This window comes from Salvelinus namaycush, chromosome 22, assembly GCF_016432855.1.
Source record: "Salvelinus namaycush isolate Seneca chromosome 22, SaNama_1.0, whole genome shotgun sequence".
In the NCBI taxonomy this organism is placed as follows: domain Eukaryota; kingdom Metazoa; phylum Chordata; class Actinopteri; order Salmoniformes; family Salmonidae; genus Salvelinus; species Salvelinus namaycush.
The window spans coordinates 6,049,834-6,074,201 of NC_052328.1; the positions used below are offsets into that span (position 1 = coordinate 6,049,834).

Below are 24,368 nucleotides of genomic sequence, written 5' to 3' on the forward strand. Positions count from 1 at the left end.
TGCAGGATTTCGCATGAATTTAGCTACATGGTCTCTTCTTCATGGTACATAATAGCTCACCAACGCCAAAAATTGGTTTGGAATGTAAATCAAATCAAATCAAATTTTATTGCTAGCTGGAACTAGCAATGTATCCGGTTCTCCATATGACGTTGAGAAATAGTGCATTGTGGGAAGTTCCGAAGATATCTGGAAATAAGTTCATAAATATGTAAAAACACAAAAACATAACTATGTTTGTAGCTATAGGTAACCAGATTGTGACTATAACTAAGTTACTACGTTTTTGACCACACTATGTTGTTACTTTGGCCAAACCTTTTTATTTTACAATTATTTTGCACTATATGGCCCAGATCGGGCCACATCTTTTAGATTTAATCATTTTACAGTATGTGGGCCAGAGCTAGGCCACACCTTTCTAATTTGATCGGTCTGCAGTGTGTGGGCCAGATCTGTGCATCTGATGGTGATGCAATATGTACATCAGCTTTGGGCCGAGGACCCAGGCGTATACTGGGCCAGAAAAACAAAGTATGTGGCCCACAGCTGCACCGGAGTAATTTTGCTGACTGGGTAATAAAAGCCAAAACATTAATAGCATCAGAGATTCTGTAAATCAGGGACCCTCTCTGATAGCTGTAGGCCATTTTTTGCTTGTAATGACCTAGCAAATTCGATGACTTGGAGGTTAAATATATCACATTTCTTTTTAAAATTGGTATTTCATCACCTGCCGAATAAAAACCTCAAATGGCCCTACTCCTGAAAAAGTGAATCAGGCCAGATAAGCTGAAGTGGACTCGGCCTGAGTACCATTAGCCGTGGCCCAGAGGGATATGATTCTGCCGGACTCATTTTACTGACTCGGGAAGACTCGGCCCGGATGAAGCCCCCCGAGTCCGAGTCCATTGGAGTCCCCTAGTCTCAATTGGAATAGGCCCGAGTTCAGCGTGTTGACTGGGTACAGGATGAACACCTTTTGGTGCGCTCTGCCAGCTGTTGTTTGCCAACTGTGTTAAGCTGAATCATGCAAGCCCTGCTGAAAAAAACCCAACTCAAATTTGTATCATTATAATGGTTCTAGTGACTTATATCCAATGGGTGCATGGCCCAAAACACTATGCACATGTTTATATAGATTGGTGTCTATTAATTGAGTAGCATTTAGATAACTGGTCAGTAGTTTAATTAGATCTCAACCAAAATAAGACACCTTTTTCTTGAGTCTGAATGCTAGAAATGTCAGAATCTAAACACTGGGACGATGAAGAAAATCTGTCCAAAAGCCTCAGGCAGTTTGAAATGACTCAAATAATTGTTTATTGCAAATCCGATTCTGTTCTTTTTCCTGCAATCTGAACAGCCAAAAAGCACATGGAATAGTATTGTTATTAATCTGTTGACAGTTTGACAAGAATATGTGGTAGCTTGACCAGAACACAAAAAAATGGTGAATGTGCTAGAAAGCTTAAACAGCTACCTAGCTAGCTAGTTAAATGCTGTGGCTAGCCAAAAAGGGCTTATTTTGAAACTCATCTTATCCTTTGAGGCTTGAAAAGGGTTCTGACACTATGATTTTGAACATTCAAAACAACTGGGAAACGTCCATGGCATGCATTGTTGTCATCTTAGCTTGCTACATAACTTCTGAGTGATAGGAAGCAGGAGAACCACCAATCAGTCTACCACTGCGCACACACCCGTCGTTACTATGACAACTAGCGTAGCCATGTCAGCAAAGGATGCTGTCTGAACATACACAAATCTGATTTGGTCACCTGTAACTTACTGTATAGACAGTCAGTATTCCAAAACGGATTTGAAAACAAAACTGATTTGAGTATCAAGGCCTGCAGTGTGAACAAGGCTTAAGAATCTGACGACCACACACACACACACACACACACACACACACACACACACACACACACACACACACACACACACACACACACACACACACACACACACACACACACACACGTATCCAGCTCACTACTCGTAAGTCTTCTGCACTGTTGGACCATCAGCTGTTTAGAGAGTAAGGAAGGACATGGGTTAGGGTCATGGTTAGGGTGTGTGTTTGTGTGTAGGGTGGGGTGGATGACCTTCGTTTGCTTACTGCTCCCCACTTCCCACACACAGCCGGCCATTCTACTTTCATGTTTTGCGTTAACGGCACCAGCAAAATTCTTGATTGCCAGAGTGAGTTAGTGTGTTTCTATCTCAGAGTTAGGTGTGTGTGTACAGCCCCTTCTCCCTAATCCTCTTCTCACCAGACTGATTGTTGGTCTGCACAGAATGTTTGCAAATTACGTCTGGCACTCTGTTCAGAGGTGCTAAGTACTCTCGGCTGGCAGACGCTCGACAAACCTACTGGTCTGTGCGTGTCAAAAACCTGATTTTCCTGTGTTTTATATACACTGCTCAAAAAAATAAAGGGAACAACACAACGTAACTCCAAGTCAATCACACTTCTGTGAAATCAAACTGTCCACTTAGGAAGCAACACTGATTGACAATAAATTTCACATGCTGTTGTGCAAATGGAATAGACAACAGGTGGAAATTATAGGCAATTAGCAAGACACCCCCAATAAAGGAGTGGTTCTGCAGGTGGTGACCACAGACCACTTCTCAGTTCCTATGCTTCCTGGCTGATGTTTTGGTCACTTTTGAATGCTGGCAGTGCTTTCACTCTAGTGGTAGCATGAGACGGAGTCTACAACCCACACAAGTGGCTCAGGTAGGGCAGCTCATCCAGGATGGCACATCAATGCGAGCTGTGGCAAGAAGGTTTGCTGTGTCTGTCAGCGTAGTGTCCAGAGCATGGAGGCGCTACCAGGAGACAGGCCAGTACATCAGGAGACGTGGAGGAGGCCGTAGGAGGGCAACAACCCAGCAGCAGGACCGCTACCTCCGCCTTTGTGCAAAGAGGAGCAGGAGGAGCACTGCCAGAGCCCTGCAAAATGACCTCCAGCAGGCCACAAATGTGCATGTGTCTGCTCAAACGGCCAGAAACAGACTCTATGAGGGTGGTATGAGGGCCCGACGTCCACAGGTGGGGGTTGTGCTTACAGCCCAACACCGTGCAGGACGTTTGGCATTTGCCAGAGAACACCAAGATTGGCAAATTCGCCACTGGCGCCCTGTGCTCTTCACAGATGAAAGCAGGTTCACACTGAGCACGTGACAGACGTGACAGAGTCTGGAGACGCCGTGGAGAACGTTCTGCTGCCTGCAACATCCTCCAGCATGACCGGTTTGGCGGTGGGTCAGTCATGGTGTGGGGTGGCATTTCTTTGGGGGGCCGCACAGCCCTCCATGTGCTCGCCAGAGGTAGCCTGACTGCCATTAGGTACCGAGATCAGATCCTCAGACCCCTTGTGAGACCATATGCTGGTGCGGTTGGCCCTGGGTTCCTCCTAATGCAAGACAATGCTAGACCTCATGTGGCTGGAGTATGTCAGCAGTTCCTGCAAGAGGAAGGCATTGATGCTATGGACTGGCCCGCCCGTTCCCCAGACCTGAATCCAATTGAGCACATCTGGGACATCATGTCTTGCTCCATCCACCAACGCCACGTTGCACCACAGACTGTCCAGGAGTTGGCGGATGCTTTAGTCCAGGTCTGGGAGGAGATCCCTCAGGAGACCATCCGCCACCTCATCAGGAGCATGCCCAGGCATTGTAGGGAGGTCATACAGGCACGTGGAGGCCACACACACTACTGAGCCTCATTTTTACTTGTTTTAAGGACATTACATCAAAGTTGGATCAGCCTGCAGTGTGCTTTTCCACTTTAATTTTGAGTGTGACTCCAAATCCAGACCTCCATGGGTTGATACATTTGATTTCCATTGATAATTTTTGTGTGATTTTGTTGTCAGCACATTCAACTATGTAAAGAAAAAAGTATTTAATAAGAATATTTCATTCATTCAGATCTAGGATGTGTTATTTTAGTGTTCCCTTTATTTTTTTGAGCAGTGTATATTTACACACTACGAGGTTGGAAAAATAGCATGAAATTGTGAACATTTTGATAATGCCCTTTTTGTGTAGGAACTGTGTGAAAAGCCCGCCTGAAATTTCAGCCTGTTTTGGTGGAATGGAGTTTTAGACTGCCTGGTGACAGTTAATAGGCCAATAAGAAAGAGAGCTACAAACCTCTCTGCCAATAACAGCTACTTTTTCCACATTTGTGACCAACCGGTTCGATTCGGTCGGTCACATGCGCTGAATTTGTCACATGCGCCGAACACAACAGGTGTAGACCTGACTGTGAAATGCTTACTTACAAGCCCTTAACCAACAATGCAGTTCAAGAAATAGAGTTAAGAAAATATTGACTAAATAAACTAAAGTTCAAAATAAAATAAAAAGTAACCCAATAAAATGACATATTATCACACACTCAGTCATAGCACAAGATTCTTACTGGAAGGAAGGAGTAACCCCTCTGAAGTCTCTCTTCCCCCCACAGTTCAAGGCCAAGCATATATGCTATATGTAGTGTGAATAACATTTACATGTGGATTTGTTTCTCTCCTTTAACAAACGGATGTGGTTAAACATACATTTCTCAAGGTGTGAACAATGGTAACAATTTCAGTTTCATTAATTTAAAAATCCCCTGTATACTTACTAGGTTATTCACCACAGTGAACATGAGCAATGCTGCCTCCCCTCCCCCTAAAATTAAACTAGGAATAAGTTTGTTAGTTATATGACAATGGTCAATGCTACTGACTCCCCTAACCTTGTTCCCAGCATTAGCCTTTGGTAGGAGCGAGATTACTGGCTCCCCTACACTCATGTCCCTGCATGTTACAGGAGCACAGCAACCACTTCTCCTGTTTTAGATTGTTGCTCATCATTAGAATACACCCGAGTTTCAAAGAATCACGAATAACCCTACGAGAGCGCAGTCACAAAAACACACTAACCTCTTCCCCAGGCTCAACTGCTAGAGCCGATACAATTTGTGTGTGCGGCTGTGGTTAGGGCTGGATGTGGGTAGATGTTCGACCGTTCTGATGAAATAACTTATCTGCTGCGCTAAAAACGGCTGTCAGATTTGACCCATTAAATTGAGTGAGAATTTATTCCGATTTTTAAATCCACATGAGACATTTGGACATGTCAGACGACTGAGTAATAGAGTTTAGTTTCCCCGTCATGTCCTCTACTTTATTTCCCCTCTCGTCTCCTATCTCCTCTCTCCTGTTAACACAGCATATACGCACGGATCAGAAAAGAGACTGGACAGATTTAGTGTCAGTGTTTTACTTAGGCAGCTTCAGAGGTTAGTGGTCACATGGCTGTTGTAAAGGCACAGCAATAGACACACATCAGATCCACACAACAAACCTTATAGAGACTATAGTCTAGCAGTCCACTCAATCTAGCACATTATAGATGGAAAACACACACATTCTCAATACAATATCATCCGTTATGATCTAATACATTCAACTCCTTAACAAATGCTTCACAAAACATTCAGTGCTAGCTTATAGAAAAGTACAGGCTGATAGAAAAACAAGCATTTCTTGTTAGAAAAAATTGAATTTAGAAAAAGGAGAGGTGTGTTTGTTGTTTCTAGTTGTGTCTGAGAGTTAAGTGTGTGTTTCTGTGTGTGTCCGCTTCGGTATGTATCAAGGCACGTTAGATCTGGCCTTGTATCTCTCCAGATGGCGTGTCAGGTCTTCAAGTCTCATGTCCTTTAGCTGAACCAGGTGTTCCAGTCTGTTCACCTTGATCTGCAGGATCTACACACACACACACACACCTCAGTGTAAACAATGTATTTGACTTCACACACACTAACTATCTCCTATCAAAGAACGGATGTGACAATGCAGTGATCTTGCTGACCATTTTTAACACAGTAATGATAAAAAATACATTGGTGGAAACCCACAGCTGATGTCTGCTGAAAGCTCACCGACTCACTGCTTACACACACACACACACACACACACACACACACACACACACACACACACACACACACACACACACACACACACACACACACACACACACACACACACACACACCCGCTGACGGATAGTGACACACTCCCACTTCCTCTACACTACAGTCAGAAAGTGTCACTCAAGAGGCCAGATTACACCTATAACCCTGCCGCCCAAAGAGTGAGTGTGTGTGTGTGTACCTCCACAGTCTCCTGTAGGGCAAGTAGAGCTTGCTCCTTCTCCTCCAGCACAAGACGGATGGTTGGGTCCACCTGAGAACCTAGCACAGTGCTACACACACACATTATAGAAAAGTCCAGATTGTACAATATTGTTTGCTGTTGTGCTGCCCATCTCAGAGGATTACTAGAACAAATTAATATGGTTCCTCCTCCAGGATGTTTGAGGTCTGATCATCTGTGCAGCATGACTACGGTGGGATGACCTGGAACACATCCATTACATTTAAAGACTGACACACCGTGAGTGCTAGTAGTACCTAGTCTTGTCTGTGTGTTGGTGCACGTGTGCCCTCTCCTCCTTCTTCCCCAGTCCTGGTTTCTTCTGGGCGTCGTTGGGAGGTGGCTCTGAGGGACAGAGAAGATGGAGAAACAGAGACAATCCACTGAGTGATGTTACATTTGCACCACAACATCTAATCTGTCTATCTTGTCTGTCTGTCTGCCCGTCCGAAGGATGCCTCTCTATCCGTGTGTCTATCTGTACGTCAGCAGGAGAAGGTAGATAGAACCGTGAGACTACTGGCTTTGGGCTGAGAGGACACAGCCTGGGCATCCTATGGACTGAATGGGAGGTCTGGAGGGGTTAGGGTTTGCTTACAGACAACAGACAGAGTTACATGGATACTTCTAATGGAGACAGTGTTGTTGTTGGATGCTCCCGTACATTCTCAGCCCTTTAAAGGACATTACTGACCGCAGCGGCTCCTGACCCACTTTTGTGTGTGTGTGTGTGTGTGTCTTTGTCTCTGTGTGTATGCAGCTGACCAAGTTCTGACTCAGTCACCTCCTCTAACTACCAGCTAACTGAAGGTGCTGAGTAGATCTGGGTCAGCAGAGGAGTCACCCTATGTATAACTGTGTCACATTATACAAGTGTTTGTCTTCACTGCAGAGAGAGAACCAACAGCTCTGTACACAAGGCCTGAGTCAGGGGTTAGGTCAGGTGTCAGGTGTCTGTACCTGTGAGAGGTTTCTCTTGGTTCCTGTTGTTGTAGTATTCCACATCCTAGGAGACAGAAGAATAGTTAGTGTGTTTTTATTTTACACCTCTGTTCTATGCTCTACCCTAGGAACAGGGACTGGATGTGTGCATGATGAGAATGGAATGTTTGATCAGCAAAGGTTGTTTGATCGAATGTTAGATGGTCACACACACACACACACACACACACACACACACACACACACACACACACACACACACACACACACACACACACACACACACACACACACACACACACACACACACACACACACACACACACACCAGTAGTGTGTCTTCAGTGCATTGCTGTCTCTTGTCGTCAATCCTTTCTCGGAGCAAACACAGGACAGGCTCTATTACTCCAGCAGTGCTCACCACTATCCTCTTCACTGTCTCCTCTGGGATGTGGAAGTTCAGCTTGGAGAACACCTTCCTGTCAACATGGAAACACGCTGATTTTGGGTCAGTTTTGCATTTCTCCCACTAATGGTTAAGGTTAGATTGAGGGAGGGGGAGCTGTACCTAGATCTGTAGCTAGGGAAAACTCCCCCCCCCCCCCCCCCCCCGGCATGAGAGTAGAGGAAACATATGTTAATGTGTGCAATTAGCGCTATGTTATGGATCTACAGTTGAAGTTGGAAGTTTACATACAACTTAGCTTAATACATTTAAACTCAGTTTTTCACAATTCCTGACATTTAAAAAATTCCCTGTCTTAGGTCAGTTAGGATCACCACTTTATTTTAAGAATGTGAAATGTCAGAATAATAGTAGGGAGAATTATTTATTTCAGCTTTTATTTCTTTCATCACATTCCCAGTGTGTCAGAAGTTTACATACACTCAATTAGTATTTGGTAGCATTGCCTTTAAATTGTTTAACTTGGGTCAAACGTTTCGAGTACTGCCCACAAATTTTCTATGGGATTGAGGTCAGGGCTTTGTGATGGCCACTCCAATACCTTGACTTTGTTGTCTTTTTTTTTATTTTATTTTTTTATTTTTTATCCCCTTTTCTCCCCAATTTTCGTGGTATCCAATCGCTAGTAATTACTATCTTGTCTCATCGCTACAACTCCCGTACGGGCTCGGGAGAGACGAAGGTCGAAAGCCATGCGTCCTCCGAAGCACAACCCAACCAAGCCGCACTGCTTCTTTAACACAGCGCGCCTCCAACCCGGAAGCCAGCCGCACCAATGTGTCGGAGGAAACACCGTGCACCTGGCCCCCTTGGTTAGCGCGCACTGCGCCCGGCCCGCCACAGGAGTCGCTGGAGCGCGATGAGACAAGGATATCCCTACCGGCCAAACCCACCCTAACCCGGACGACGCTAGCCCAATTGTGCGTCGCCCCACGGACCTCCCGGTCGCGGCCGGCTGCGACAGAGCCTGGGCGCGAACCCAGAGACTCTGGTGGACTTTGTTGTCTTTAAGCCACAACTTTGGAAGTATGCTTGGGGTCATTGTCCATTTGGAAGACCCATTTGCGACCAAGCTTTAACTTCCTGACTGATGTCTTGAGATGTTGCTTCAATATATCCACATAATTTTCCTGCCTCATGATGCCATCCATTTTGTGAAGTGCACCAGTCCTTCCTGCAGCAAAGTACCCCCACAACATGATGCTGCCACCCCCATGCTTCACGGTTGGGATGGCGTTCTTCAGCTTGTAAGCCTCCCCCTTTTCCTCCAAACATAACAATGGTCATTATGGCCAAACAGTTTTATTTTTGTTTCATCAGACCAGAGGACATTTCTCCAAATATTTGTCCCCATGTGCAGTTGCAAACCGTAGTCTGGATTTTTTATGGCGGTTTTTGAGCAGTGGCTTCTTCCTTGCTGAGCGGCCTTTCAGGTTATGTCGATATAGGACTCATTTTACTGTGGATATAGATATCTTTGAACCTGTTTCCTCCAGCATCTTCACAAGGTCCTTTGCTGTTGTTCTGGGATTTATTTGCACTTTTCGCACCAAAGTACGTTCATCTCTAGGAGACAGAACACGCCTCCTTCCTGAGCGGTATGACGGCTGCGTGGTCCCATGGTGTTTATACTTGTGTACTATTGTTTGTACAGATGAACGTGGTACCTTCAGGCATTTGGAAATTGCTCCCAAGGATGAACCAGAGGTCTACAATTTTTTGTTGTTGTTGGGGTCTTGGCTGATTTCTTTTGATTTTCCCATGATGTCAAGCAAAGAGGCACTGAGTTTGAAGGTAGGCCTTGAAATACATCCACAGGTACACCTCCAAATGACTCAAATGATGTCAATTAGCCTATCAGAAGCTTCTAAAGCCATGGCATCATTTCCTGGAATTATCCAAGCTGTTTAAAAGCACAGTCAACTTAGTGTATGTAAACTTCTGACCCACTGGCATTGTGATACAGTGAATTAAAAGTGAAATAATCTGTCTGTAAACAATTGTTGGAAAAATTACTTGTGTCATGCACAAAGTAGATGTCCTAACCGACTTGCCAAAACTATAGTTTCTTAACAAGAAACTAAAAAACTAGTGACTCCAACCTAAGAGTATGTAAACTTCCGACTTCAACTGTATATAGCTGGATCCAAAATGGCTGAGGTCCAACCCAGTGGTCAGTGAGTAGGAGTTCTCACGGCCCTGTGTAGCTGCTTAGAAGTAGAATACAGCATCAAATTCTCTACGATTCCCAGAGGAACCTGTTCAGTACATTGACACACACGCACACACTTGCCTGTTGAGAGTGCCCCAGTTGCTGAGTTTTTGCTGTATAGAGTTGGCTGGGGTGTAGTTGTGAAGCTCCACCAGTTTGGGGAAGAAATACTTGACGACCTCAGCAGCCATCACTGGAACAAGGGCCGATATAAACAACACTGCTATGACATGTTTCAGTCTGGACTAACTTTTCTTAGTTGACAACCACAGGACAGTGCTCAATGAAACAGAAAGAAAAGTTATTCATTTAAACATTGAATAAATCATTTAATTATAATAGATGAATCATTTATAAATGATCAGCACCAAAGCTGTTGGTTAACTCAAGTACCTAAGTTAGCCCCTAGGCCAGGGTTTCCCTCTGTCCTCAGAACCTCAAGGGGTGCATGTATTGTTTTCTTGCCCTAGCACTACACAGCTGATTCAAATAATCAACTAATGATCAAGCTTTGATCATTTGAATCAGCTGTGTAGTGTTAGGGCAAAAACCAAAACATGCACCCCTTGGGGTCCAGAGGACCGAGTTTAGGAAACGCTACCCTAGGCCTAGAATAAATAATTGTTAGCCACACCCCGCTCCACTGCTGCTTCTTCTTCTTCTGTGGTTTTTATATAGCAATTTGCAACCAACTTTAAGATGCTTTACCGCCACCAACTGGACTGGAGTGTGGACCAGAAACAGGGAAGGTCTAGCTCCTGTCCATTATTCTCGTCTCCTCAAGGAAATTAAGGAAACTAAATACATAAATAAATATTACATCCCCTGAAGATTTTCTCAGCTGTTCACCTATGCTTGGCTCTTCAACACCATTACTCCTTAAATCTGATAACAATCTCTCCCTTTCCCTCCCATATTACTGGCACTGAAATAACATGTGTTCCACGGTCTCCATCTCCTCATGATCACACCTCCGGGTCAGACATTTTCCAACCAATTTGAATGTACTGTTGAGCCTTGTGTGTCCCAGAGGAAATTAGTAATATGAATTGAATGGAGTTTCCCCATCTTCCCATTTAGAGTTTCTGGTGCGGCACAGAAATGCCCTTATCCAGATGGTGTGACAAAGGCTTTTCCTAACAGAGCTGCTAACTTTCTTTGTTGTTACTTTAATGTTGGAACCAACATGCAGTACCTCCAGCAGGAAGAGAGGCAATATAGAGTCTTTATGGATGTGTTATGAATTACCAAAGTTGTCTCACTTCAAACTACAGCGCCTTGCAAAAGTATTCATCCCCCTTGGCATTTTTCCTATTTTGTTGCATTACAACCTGTAATTTAAATAGATTTTTATTTGGATTACATGTAATGGACATACACAAAATAGTCCAAATTGGTGAAGTGAAATTAAAAAAATTAAAACCGAAAAGTGGTGCGTGCATATGTATTCACTTCCTTTGCTATGAAGCCCCTAAATAAGATCTGATGCAACCAATTACCTTCACAAGTCACATAATTAGTTAAATATAGTCCACCTGTGTGCAATCTAAGTCACATGATCTCAGTATATATACACCTGTTCTGAAAGGCCCCAGAGTCTGCAACACCACTAAGCAAGGGACACCACCAAGCAAGCGGCACCATGAAGACCAAGGAGCTCTCCAAACAGGTCAGGGACAAAGTTGAGGAGAAGTACAGATCAGGGTTGGGTTATAAAAAATATCAGAAACTTTGAACATCCCACGGAGCACCATTAAATCCATTATTAAAAAATGGAAAGAATATGGCACCACAACAAACCTGCTAAGAGTGGGCCACTCACCAAAACTCATAGACCAGGCAAGGAGGGCATTAATCAGAGGCAACAAAGAGACCAAAGATAACCCTGAAGGAGCTGCAAAGCTCCACAGCGGAGATTGGAGTATCTGTCCATAGGACCACTTTAAGCCGTACACTCCACAGAGCTGGGCTTTACAGAAGAGTGTCCAGAAAAAAGCCATTGCTTAAAGAAAAATAAGCAAACACATTTGGTGTTTGCAAAAAGGCATGTGGGAGACTCCCCAAACATATAGAAGGTGGTACTCTGGTCAGATGAGACTAAAATTGAGCTTTTTGGCATCAAGGAATACGCTATGTCTGGTGCAAACCCAACACCTCTCATCACCCCTTGATTTTTTTCATCGGCAGGGACTGGGAAACTGGTCAGACCTGAAGGAATAATGGATGGTGCTAAATACTGGGAAATTCTTGAGGGAAACCTGTTTTCAGTCTTCCAGAGATTTGAGACTTTGACGGAGGTTCACCTTCCAGCAGGACAATGACCCTAAGCATACTGCTAAAGCAACACTCGAATGGTTTAAGGGGAAACATTTAAATGTCTTGGAATGGCTTAGTCAAAGCCCAGACCTCAATCCAATTGAGAATCTGTGGTAAAAACTGTGGTAAAGATTGCTGCACACAAGAGGAACTCATCCAACTTGAAGGAGCTGGAGCAGTTTTGCCTTGAAGAATTGGCAAAAATACCAGTGGCTAAATGTGCCAAGCTTATTTTTTTGTCTTATTTCTTGTTTGTTTCACAATTTTTTTTATTTTGCATCTTCAAAGTGGTAGGCATGTTGTGTAAATCAAATGATACAAACCTCCCAAAAAATAAATTTTAATTCCAGGTTGTAAGGCAACAAAATAGGAAAAATGCCAAGGGGAATACTTTCACAAACCACTGTACGTATTACAGGACAATACATAAAGTGTCAATAAATAGATTACTAACATTCTGCCGATTTATGAAGGGGCGGCAGGTGGTTAGAGTGTTGGGCCAGTAACTGAAAGGTTGCTAGATCGAATCCCCGAGCTGACAAGGTAAAAATCTGTTGTCCTGCCCCTGAACAAGGCAGTTAACCCACTGTTCCTAGGCCGTCATTGTAAATAAGAATTTGTTCTTAACTGACTTGCCTAGTTAAATAAAGGTAAAATATGAAGGTTACTGTAGGGGGGGAAAGGTATTTAAATTGATTGATGGACCCGCAAAGCGCTTTTGTGTGTCAGAACCAAAATTACTTGGAGTAGTCCAACCTGAACCCACTGCACCAGGGCTTGATTACAACCTGTTACAATGATGCCAACATTTTGTGGATGATCTTTCAGCTGGGGAGTGGGTGAATGTGTCAAAGACCTAACCTGGCCCAGCACCGTGCGGTATGGCTCGTTATATTGTTGTGTGCATGTTTGTGTACTGAGGAACATGTAACTTGGTTCCAGAAGAAAGACACTTTCAATTTCTTTAGGTTAGGGGCTTTTATCAAGGTAAGTGTCACGTTCCTGACCTGTTTTCTGTGGTTTTTGTATGTGTTTAGTTGGTCAGGGCGTGAGTTGGGGTGGGTAGTCTATGTTATGTGTTTCTATGTTGGGTTAATGTGTTGCCTGATATGGTTCTCATTAGAGGCAGGTGTTTGACGTTTCCTCTGATTGAGAACCATATTAAGGTAGGCTGTTCTCACTGTTTGTTTGTGGGTGATTGTCGCTGTGTCTGTGTTTGTGCACCACACGGTACTGTTTCGTTTTGTTTAGTCTGTTCGTGCGTGCGTTCTTCGTTTTATGTTAGTTCGCATGTTCAGGTCTGTTGACGTCGTTTGTTGTTTTGTAGTTTGTCTTGTATTTTCGTATTCGTTATTATAATTAAATATCATTATGTCTACATACCTCGCTGCGTGTTGGTCCGATCCATGCTCCTCCTCGTCTGAGGAGGAGAACGACTACGACGACCGTTACAGAATCACCCACCAACAAAGGATCAAGCAGCAGGGTAACGAGCATCAGCAGCAGGAGAGGCTGCAGCAGCAGCAGCAGCAGCAGCAGCAGCAGCAGCAGCAGCAGGAGAGGCTGCACTATTTGGAGAAATGGACATGGGAGGACGAGCTGGACGGAAAAGGACCCTGGGCAGAGCCAGAGGAGTATCGCCGCCCCAAAGCAGAGCTGGAGGCAGCAAAAGCAGAGAGGCGGCGTTTCGAGGAGCTAGCTCGGCAGCAGGAGCCGGATCTGGGTTACACCACTTGGGAGGAAATAGACAGGTGGTCGGTTGACCCAGGGAGAGTGCCGGAGCCCGCCTGGGATTCGATGGAGCAATGTGCAGAGGGATACCGGCGAATGAGGTTAGCACGACAGAAACCCCAAAAATTTCTTGGGGGGGGGGGGCTAAAGGGTAGTGTGGCGAAGGCAGGTAGGAAACCTGCGCCCACTTCCCATGTTTACCGTGGAGAGCGGGAGTACGGGCAGACACCGTGTTATGCGGAAGAGCGCACGGTGTCTCCTGTACGTGTGCATAGCCCGGTGCGGGTTATTCCACCTCCCCGCACTGGCCGGGCTAGGTTGAGCATTGAGCCAAGTGCCATGAAGCCGGCTCTACATATCTGGCCTCCAGTACGTCTCCTTGGGCCGGTGTACATGGCACCAGCCTTACGCATGGTGTCCCCGGTTCGCCTACACAGCCCAGTGCGGGTTATTCCACCTCCCCGCACTGGACGGGCTACAGGGAGCATTCAACCAGGTAAGGTTGGGCAGGCTCGGTGCTCAAGGGAGCCAGTACGCCTGCACGGTCCGGTATATCCGGCGCCACCTTCCCGCCCCAGCCCAGTACCTCCAGTTCCAGCACCCCGCACTCGCCTTATGGTGCGTGGCCCCAGCCCAGTACCACCAGTGCCTACACCACGCACCAGGCTTCCTGTGCGTCTCCAGAGCCCTGTTCCTCCTCCACGCACTCTCCCTGTGGTGCGTGTCTCCAGCCCAGTACCTCCAGTTCCGGCACCACGCACCAAGCCTCCTGTGCGTCTCCAGAGCCCTGTACGCACTGTTCCTGCTCCCCGCACTAGCCTTGAGGTGCGTGTCTCCAGTCCGGTACCACCAGTTCCGGCACCACGCACCAGGCCTACTGTGCGCCTCAGCAGGTCAGAGTCGGCCGTCTGCCCAACGCCGCCTGCACTGCTCGTCTGCTCAACGCCGCCTGCACTGCTCGTCTGCCCAGCGCCGTCTGAGCTGCCTGCACTGCTCGTCTGCCCAGCACCATCTGAGCCATCCGTCTGCCCAGCGCCGTCTGAGCCATCTGTCTGCCCAGCGCCGTCTGAGCCATCTGTCTGCCCAGCGCCGTCTGAGCCATCCGTCTGCCCAGCGCCGTCTGAGCCATCCGTCTGGCCAGCGTCGTCTGAGCCATCCGTCTGCCCAGCGCCGTCTGAGCCATCCGTCTGCCCAGCGCCGTCTGAGCCATCCGTCTGCCCAGCGCCGTCTGAGCCATCCGTCTGCCACGAGCCATTAGAGCCGCCCGTCTCTCCCAAGCCATTAGAGCCGTCCGTCAGTCAGGAGCCGCTAGAGCCGTCCGTCAGTCAGGAGCTGCCAGAGCCGCCAGCCAGTCAGGAGCTGCCAGAGCCGCCAGCCAGTCAGGAGCTGCCAGAGCCGCCAGCCAGTCAGGAGCTGCCAGAGCCGCCAGCCAGTCAGGAGCTGCCCGCCAGTCAAGAGCTGCCCGCCAGTCATGAGCTGCCCTCCAGTCATGAGCTGCCCTCCAGTCATGAGCTGCCCTCCAGTCATGAGCTGCCTTCCAGTCATGAGCTGCCCTACAGTCATGAGCTGCCCTCCAGTCATGAGCTGCCCTCCAGTCATGAGCTGCCCTCCAGTCATGAGCTGCCCTCCAGTCATGAGCTGCCTTCCAGTCATGAGCTGCCCTCCAGTCATGAGCTGCCCTCCAGTCATGAGCTGCCCTCCAGTCATGAGCTGCCCTACAGTCCGGAGCTGCCACTCAGACCGGAGCTGCCACTCAGTCCGGAGCTGCCACTCAGTCCGGAGCTGCCACTCAGTCCGGAGCTGCCAGTAGTCCAGAGTTGTCCCTCTGTCCTAAGCTACCTCTCTGTCCGGAGCTATCTCTCTGTCCGGAGCGATCTCTCTGTCCTGAGCTACCTCTCTGTCCTGAGCTACCTCTCTGTTCTGAGCTACCTCTCTGTCCTGAGCTACCTCTCTGTCCTGAGTTGTCTCCTCTATTTAGGAGGGGCCTTGGTGAAGGTTCCTGGACCATGGTCGGGGGCGAGGGTCGCCACTCAAGGGACGCTAAGGAGGGGGACAAAGACAATGGTGGAGTGGTGTCCTCGTCCTGCGCCGGAGCCGCCACCGCGGACAGATGCCCACCCAGACCCTCCCCTGGAGTTTTAGGGGTGCGCCTGGAGTTCGCACCTTGAGGGGGGGGTTCTGTCACGTTCCTGACCTGTTTTCTGTTGTTTTTGTATGTGTTTAGTTGGTCAGGGCGTGAGTTGGGGTGGGTAGTCTATGTTATGTGTTTCTATGTTGGGTTAATGTGTTGCCTGATATGGTTCTCATTAGAGGCAGGTGTTTGACGTTTCCTCTGATTGAGAACCATATTAAGGTAGGCTGTTCTCACTGTTTGTTTGTGGGTGATTGTCGCTGTGTCTGTGTTTGTGCACCACACGGTACTGTTTCGTTTTGTTTAGTCTGTTCGTGCGTTCTTCGTTTTATGTTAGTTCGCATGTTCAGGTCTGTTGACGTCGTTTGTTGTTTTGTAGTTTGTCTTGTATTTTCGTATTCGTTATTATAATTAAATATCATTATGTCTACATACCTCGCTGCGTGTTGGTCCGATCCATGCTCCTCCTCGTCTGAGGAGGAGAACGACTACGACGACCGTTACAGTAAGTGTTTTCTGGGATAACGTTGACCCAGGCTATTGCACGCACAGCACATATAAGCCTGGAATATCAACCATTCAAAGTTGCCCATAGAATTCTATAGGAGTGACCTTACTGAGTAAAGTTTTTTGTATTTGTTATCGTCACTACTTAATTATTTCAAACCCTCCCATTTCCACAATTTATCTTCTTAAAATGTGATTTTAAACCTTACCCTAACTAATGATGGCCAAGTTTGATGCATTGGTCCACCAGACCTTCCGTGCATTTGGGCAGAAGTGTCTGGGAACAATATTAGGTGTAATGTGACTAACATGACATCACTTTAGAGCGTATGCCATCCTTCAGCACAACATTTCACCCTTTATAAAGCACATGACTATATCATATTTGACATAGTGGGTTATGTCATATTGGTGATTATGTGACACAGTTATGCCACATTTATGAATCCTTTATAAAGCATGACATACAGTTATAGATGCTTTGTAACACATTTATGTAGTGCTTATGAAGGCATTGTGAAGGCTTTATGAAGCCTTTATAAGCTGAACATCATTTAAAGCGGAACCAAACTGTGCACCTTCACAAACGCCTGGGCTAACATCTATACATTCTCCATGTCTTTCACTGCAACAGTCTCCCCACTTTTCAGCACAGGGAGATCCCATTCTCGTCTGACCCCACTCATCCTCTTAAACATCCCCCATACCTCTCCCAGAGGAGTAGTCCTGCCTATGTTTCCACAAAACCAACACCAATACTCCCTCTTAACTGTCCTAATGGTCTGACTTACTACAGCTTAGGCTTGTTTATACTGTATCAGGTGCTGGTAGTTATAGGACCCTTTAAACATCCTTAAAGCACCGTTCCTACTCACAGCTTCCTTCTCTGCACTCTTCAGTCCACCAGGGAACTGCATTCCTCCTTCTCCCACCTGTACCCATCACCTGCCTTGCAGCCCCTACTATTGCTCCTCTTACTACATCATTCACTGTTTCTATATCTGCACTGAATTCTATTGTGGACTACAGGAAAAGGAGGACCGAGCACACCCCAATTCTCATCGACGGGGCTGTAGTGGAACAAGTTGAGAGCTTCAAGTTCCTTGGTGTCCACATCACCAACAAACTATCATGGTCCAAACACACTAAGACAGTCGTAAAGAGAAAAAGCCTAAAAAGCCTCCAGAAAACTGAAAAGATTTGGCATGGGTCCCCAGTTCCTCAAAAGGTTCTACAGCTGCACCATCGAGAGCATCTGACTGGTTGCATCACTGCCTGGTATGGCAACTGCTCTGCCTCCGACCGCAAGGCACTACAAAGGGTAGTGCGTACGGCCCAGTACATCACTGGGGCCAAGCTTCCTGCCATCCAGGACCTCTATATCAGACGGTGTCAGAGGAAACTGTCAAAGACTCCAGCCACCCAAGTCATAGAGTGTTCTTTCTGCTACCGTACGGCAAGCGGTACCGGAGTGCCAAGTCGAGGTCCAAAAGGCTTCTTAACAGCTTCTACCCCAAGCCATAAGACTCCCGAACAGCTTATCAAAGGGCTACCCAGACCCCTCTTTTACGCTGCTGCAACTCTGTTTATAATCTATGCATAGTCACTTTAACTCTACCTACATGTACTTATTACCACAATTACATCAACTAACCGGTGCCCCCACACATTGACTCTGTACCGGTACCCGCTGAATATAGCCTCGCTTGTTATTTTACTGCTGCTGTTTAATTATTTGTTATTTTAATTTGAAATGTTTTACTTATCTATTTTTAACTTAACACTTTTTTTTTAATTACTTAACTTATTAAAGCATTGTTGGTTATGGGCTTGTAAGTATTTCACTGTAAGGTCTACTACACCTGTTGTATTCAGTGGCATGTGACAAATACAATTTGATTTGAATTCACCTGCAACAGCCTTCAACTCCTGAAAATATCATTTGAAAAATATCTCCTCATCCCATTTCCTGCTGTATCTTCCACCCTCATTCTTACAGTACACTTGATTGGGGAGTGATCACTACCCCATGTAGAATCCTCCCATACCTCCCAGCTACATCTGCCTTCCATCATTGAACTAGAGATCAGAGTTAAATCCAGAGCAGATTCATTTCCTGTTAACGTACTGGGTCTCCCCCTCTCTAACGACGTCGTTCATTTAGATACCCTACCTCCGTCGCTGAAGTCTCTTGTTATATTCCTCTTAGGTCTGGACAGTGGTATTTTGTCTATCCAGGCAAACAAGTCTTGCAATATTTCTTCGTTTAATTCTTTGTCCATTCTGTATACTGGTCCTTCATCGGACAACTTTGCACTTCGATTTGCAGCTAGCCTGTATCGTTAGCTAGCTAGCTTCCCACAATGGTCGTCAGTAGTTACCATAGACACAAAGTCATAAACCCCGCCCATTTCTACCATTTCTCTTCTTAAAATCTGATTTTAAACCTAACCTTAACCACACTGATAACCGTATCACTAACCCTAATCTAAAATTAAGACCAAAAGGCAATATATATATATATTTACGATATAGCCAATTTTAACTTTGTGGCTGTGCTATCTAGTAGAAAAAAGGTTGTTTGTTTAACTCGTTGCTAGGTAACCAATATCCAAGTATGGAATCTGAGAAAAGACAAACCTCATCAGTAATGAGTGAGCCCATAGAAATAGAATTATGAGTGAGCTAGAGACAGTGGGGGGAGTGAGCTAGAGACAGTTCGGAGAGAAAGAACAACACACTGAAAAGTGTAGACATGTTATTATTTTATAACAGACAACATATTTTCCAATAAATAGCATGTCTATACATTCATTGTCACGTTTTTATATGGTATAAAATGTGCACTGAGATGCAAAGCAGAATGCATAGACCCTTCAAAACATTACAATCAACATCATACATACATTCATCATACACCAACAGTAAAATAAGGTTTAACATTTTAATAATGACAAGATTAACCAGAGTGGTCCAAATGGACCCTTAACCCCTACCTGACCCAAGCCATTGCTCCCTAGCCTTCACCCTGGGTTCGTTCAGCAGGATGAACGGGCGAATGTGGGCATTGAGCCTAAGGGAGAGGTGCGAGTGGTATGCACCAGATCTCCAGTGCTCCCCCACAGCCCGGTTCAACCTGTGCCTGCACTCTGGAGGGTCATCCAGCCTGGAGGAGTGGTGCCAAGGCTGTGCACCAGAGCTCCAGTGCTCTCCCACAGCCCGGTCCATCCGGTGCCTCCTCCACGCACCAGGCCTCCTGTAGGTCTCCCCAGCCCTGTGGCAGCCCCGCGCACCAGGCTGTCTCTCCGTCTCCTCCCTCCAGGTTCTCCCTCCTGTCCGGAGCTGCCAGAGCCGCACTCCTGTCCGGAGATGCCAGAGCCGCCCTCCTGTCCGGAGCTGCCAGAGCCGCCCTCCTGTCCGGAGCTGCCAGAGCCGCACTCCTGTCCGGAGCTTCCAGAGCCGCACTCCTGTCCGGAGCTTCCAGAGCCGCCCTCCTGTCCGGAGCTGCCAGAGCCGCCCGTCAGTCCGGAGCTGCCAGAGCAGCCCGTCAGTCCAGAGGCGCCAGAGCAGCCCGTCAGTCCAGAGGCGCCAGAGCCGCCCGTCAGTCCAGAGGCGCCAGAGCCACCCGTCAGTCCAGAGGCGCCACTCACTCCAGACTCGACCATCAGTCCAGTGGCGTCCTCTAGTCCGGGGTTGGCGGTGAGGGTTCCCGCTCCAGAGGCATTACTAAAGTGGGCCGAGACAGAAGTGGAGCGGGGTCCACGTCCCTCACCAGAAACGCCACCGCAGAGTAATGCCCACCCAGACCCTCCCCTATAGGTTCAGGTTTTGCGTAATTTTTGTTCTATATTTTCAGGGGGATGAAATTGAAATTGTAGCCAGCTCTGCAATGCTTGTTTGAAAAAGAGAGATACTTTGAAAAAGTATCATTTTCAATTAATCGAAAATGAGACATGGCAATCTGCACAAAGGCAAAAAGGCTATTTTTAAACAATGGATGAGCGTTTCTTAGTAATCTACTTGAGAACCATTTATGGTTCAAATAAACTTTTGAATGAGTGTAGATTTTAGAGAGGTTTAGTGCTTTTATATTTAATAATCTCAACCCTCCCAATTCATATTCATTATATAGATAGGCACGTTTTATTTTGTCTGGTTTAGTGTCCCAGATAAAGCAAAATATTCTTTGCTCATATGATTTGAAAAACGAATCATCAGGAGTAGGCAGCACCATAAGTAAGTGAGTAAACTGAGATATGACTAAGGAGTTAATCAGGGCAATTTTTCCATAAATAGAGTAAATAGTATTTACCTCTCCATGTTTGCCAGAGCTTGTCTATTTTTACAAGTGTTCTATTGAAATTCATTGTGGAGAGATTATTTATATATTTTGTGATATGAGTTTTTTTTTAAGATCCAATATGTAATATTGTACACTTATTATAATTAGGTTTTAGTCCAGAGTGTACAGAAAAGTTATCTAGATCTTCATTGAGACATTGCCGGGATCTAGCTTGCAGACTTAATATAAAACTTGAGTCATCGGCATACCTTGTTTCTAAGCCTTGGATTTCTAATCCTCTAAGGTTGTTATTGAATCTGATTTTTATAGCTAGGATTTTGATGGCCATAACAAATAGATATGGTGACAGCGGACACCCTTGTTTAACTCCTCTTGACAATTCAAAACTCTCTGAGAAGTAGCCGTTATTTACTATTTTACACCTGGGGTTGCTATACATTATTTTTACCCATTTTATAAGAGAATTACCGAAATTGAAAAAATCCAGGCATTTATAAATAAAATCCAGTCTTACTTTATCAAATGCCTTTCAAAATCCGCTATAAATACCATTCCTGGCTTCTTATATGTTTCATGATGTTCTATTATTTCTAGTAGTTGTCGTATGTTATCTCCAATGTATCGTCCATGTAAAAAACCTGTCTGATCAGGATGAACAATACCTGGTAAAACCCTTTTAGTGCTATGCATTTTGCTAGTATTTTTGTATCACAACATTGAAGTGTAAGGGGCCTCCAGTTTTTTTTAGATAGACTGGGTCTTTATATCAAGTTTATTTTAATTTTTAATTTTAATTTTATATAGCCCTTCGTACATCAGCTAATATCTCGAAGTGCTGTACAGCACTTTATATTTGCCATCTGGGTCTTGTTTTAAAAATAGAGAAATCAGACCTTCCTGCTGAGTACCTGACAGACTAACATTTTTATAGGAGTAGTTAAAACAATCTAACAATGGAACTTTTAGTGTATCAAAAAATACTTAATATACCTTTACCGGTATGCCATCAAGCCCTGGGGTTTTTCCAGACTGAAAGGATGTAATAGCCTCAAAAAGGTCTTCCTCTCTAATTTGGCCTTCGCACTGATCTTTCTGTACATTTGTTAATTTTCCATTTTTTATATTACTTGGAAAGAATTCCTTAACATAATCTTCATTCAGTGGGAGAAGATGAGACGTAAAAAAAAAAATTGCTTCCTCTTTTAACTTCTTGCGACTACAGGGGGTGCTGTTCCGAATTAGCATTTTGTCGTCTCCAAATTAAACTGCCTAGTACTCAATTCTTGCTCGTACAATATGCATATTATTAATTCTATTGGATAGAAAACACTTTCTAGTTTCATACAACGTTGAAATTATGTCTGTGGGTGACCCAGAACTCTTTCTACAGCGAAATCCATGACAGACAGTGAAAGGTCTGAGAGCGAAGCTCTGGTTTCAGATCAGTTTTTAAGGTCTCTGTGTATCCTATGGAACGACACGAACTGCACCCGCCTTCCCCTGGATGTCAGTAACCAATGAGAAGTGGAATGGGCCTTCTAGGTAGCTCTCAGAGGTTATAAAAGACCAAGGAGTGAGAGTAGCCCCCCTTTCGACGCTCGCCCTTACGCAGGAAGGGACCTCCGGATGCCATTTTCACAGGCTCGGTTATCAACGTGAAATGTATCCGTCTGTAATTTAATTCGATATAGGACTTAGAAACATCATAAGGTAGTTAATTTAAACCGTTTTATAGCAATTTATATCCGTTTAGTGCGATTTTGATGCATTTCTATGTGAAGCACCGGGCACATTTCGGGGTCCCGGTCGAACGTTAGCGGGCATTTAGACGGACAAAGGACATCTTTCGACCAAAAGAAGATTAGACCCAAGAAAGAATACATTGCCCAAGAATCTGATGGAAAATCACCTCATAGTAAGTAATATTTAATATGATAAATCGTTGTTCTGTCGAAATATTTTAAACGCATATTTCGCCATTTTGTTTTCTATCCCTTCGCTTGGCGAACCCTGTATTGCACAGTAAGGATAATTTTAGAAATGTAAATCAGCGATTGCATTAAGAACTAATTTGTCTTTCGATTCCTGTCAACCCTGTATTTTTTAGTCAAGTATATGATTAGCTATTGATTAAACTAGATCACTCTGAAAGATGGCGACCGACTTTTCCATGCTGGTTTTGCTACCATCTTCATTGTATAACCACGGTTTTTTATGGCTAAATATGCACATTTTCGAACAAACAATATATGTATGTTGTAATATGATGTTACAGGAGTGTCAACGGAAGAATTCTGAGAAGGTTAGTGAAAAAATTAATATCTTTTGGCGATGATTACGTTATCGCTATTTGGCTTGAATTGATGCTCTGGTATTGTTTGCATATGTGGTATGCTAACTTATCGATTTATTGTGTTTTCGCTGTAAAACGCTTAGAAAATCTGAAATATTGTCTGAAATCACAAGATCTGTGTCTTTCCATTGCTATGCTTTGTCTATTTTTATGAAATGTTTTATGATGAGTAAATTGGTCATACACGTTGCTCTCTCTAGTAATTCTAGTCCAGTTGTGACTGTGGGTGCAATTGTAAACTGTGATTTCTACCTGAAATATGCACATTTTTCTAACAAAACCTATCCTATACCATAAATATGTTATCAGACTGTCATCTGAGGAGGTTTTTTCTTGGTTAGTGGCTATCAATATCTTAGTTTAGCCGAATTGGTGATAGCTACTGGTGGAGAGAGAAAATGGTGGACAAAGGAAAAATGGTGTATTTTGCTAACGTGGTTAGCTAATAGATTTACATATTGTGTCTTCCCTGTATAACATTTTAAAAAACAGAAATGATGGGGTTATTCACAAGATCTGTATCTTTCATCTGGTGTCTTGGACTTGTGATTTAATGATATTTAGATGCTACTATTTAATTGTGACGCTATGCTAGCTATGCTAATCAGTGTGGGGGGGGTGGGGGGTGATCCCGGATCCGGGATTGATACTCGTGAAAGGTTAAAATATAATTCGGAGAATCATGGATGACTCCATCTTCAGTCAAGAGTTTCTGCAAATTGTTTTTGTTAGCGTTCCTGTTTTGGAGATTCAGGAAGAATTTTGTGCATTTTTCTCCATATTCCATCCAGTTTGCTTTATTTAAAAAAAATAAGCTTCTTGATATGCCACACCTGTCAGGTGGATGGATTCTCTTGGCAAATGAAAAATGCTTACTATCAGGGCTGTAAACAAATTTGTGCACAACATTTGAGAGAAATACGCTTTTTTGTGCGTATGGAACATTTCTGGGATCTTTTATTTCAGCTCATGAAATCAACACTTTTTAAATTTTTATTTAACTAGGCAAGTCAGGTAAGAACAAATTCTTATTTTCAATGACAGCCTAGGAACAGTGGGTTAACTGCCTTGTTCATGGGCAGAACACCAGATTTTTACCTTTTAACCTTAACCTTTACCTTTTTACCAGATTTTTACCATTTGGTTTCCGTTTCATACATTTGTAAATGTTTGGTCAT

The 24,368-nt window shown here is 44.8% G+C and overlaps 1 protein-coding gene across 1 annotated transcript; it reads right to left on the reverse strand.

Annotated features, from left to right (window-relative positions):
* Window positions 1-5,333: 5,333 nt before the first annotated feature.
* On the reverse strand, window positions 5,334-18,816 carry spef1 (sperm flagellar 1). Its single transcript, XM_038960943.1, has 7 exons — window positions 18,708-18,816; window positions 9,927-10,042; window positions 7,500-7,646; window positions 7,190-7,235; window positions 6,487-6,574; window positions 6,188-6,278; window positions 5,334-5,777 (listed from the first exon to the last, which is right to left on the reverse strand). Exons 1-7 carry the CDS (start codon window positions 18,814-18,816, stop codon window positions 5,664-5,666), a joined length of 711 nt encoding a protein of 236 aa, XP_038816871.1. The 3' UTR covers window positions 5,334-5,663.
* Window positions 18,817-24,368: the final 5,552 nt, after the last annotated feature.

What these genes read in the sequence shown, in the direction of transcription:
- spef1 (XM_038960943.1), bottom strand. Translation starts at nt 18,816, where the DNA reads ATGGACAAAGAATTAAACGAAGAAATATTGCAAGACTTGTTTGCCTGG. An exon ending in AAGAGACTTCAGCGACGGAG is followed by an intron (nt 10,043 to 18,707) that starts GTAGGGTATCTA and finishes CCCTTGTTCCAG; the next exon opens with TGATGGCTGCTGAGGTCGTC. An exon ending in CCCTACAGGAGACTGTGGAG is followed by an intron (nt 5,778 to 6,187) that starts GTACACACACAC and finishes GTGTGTGTGTAG; the next exon opens with ATCCTGCAGATCAAGGTGAA.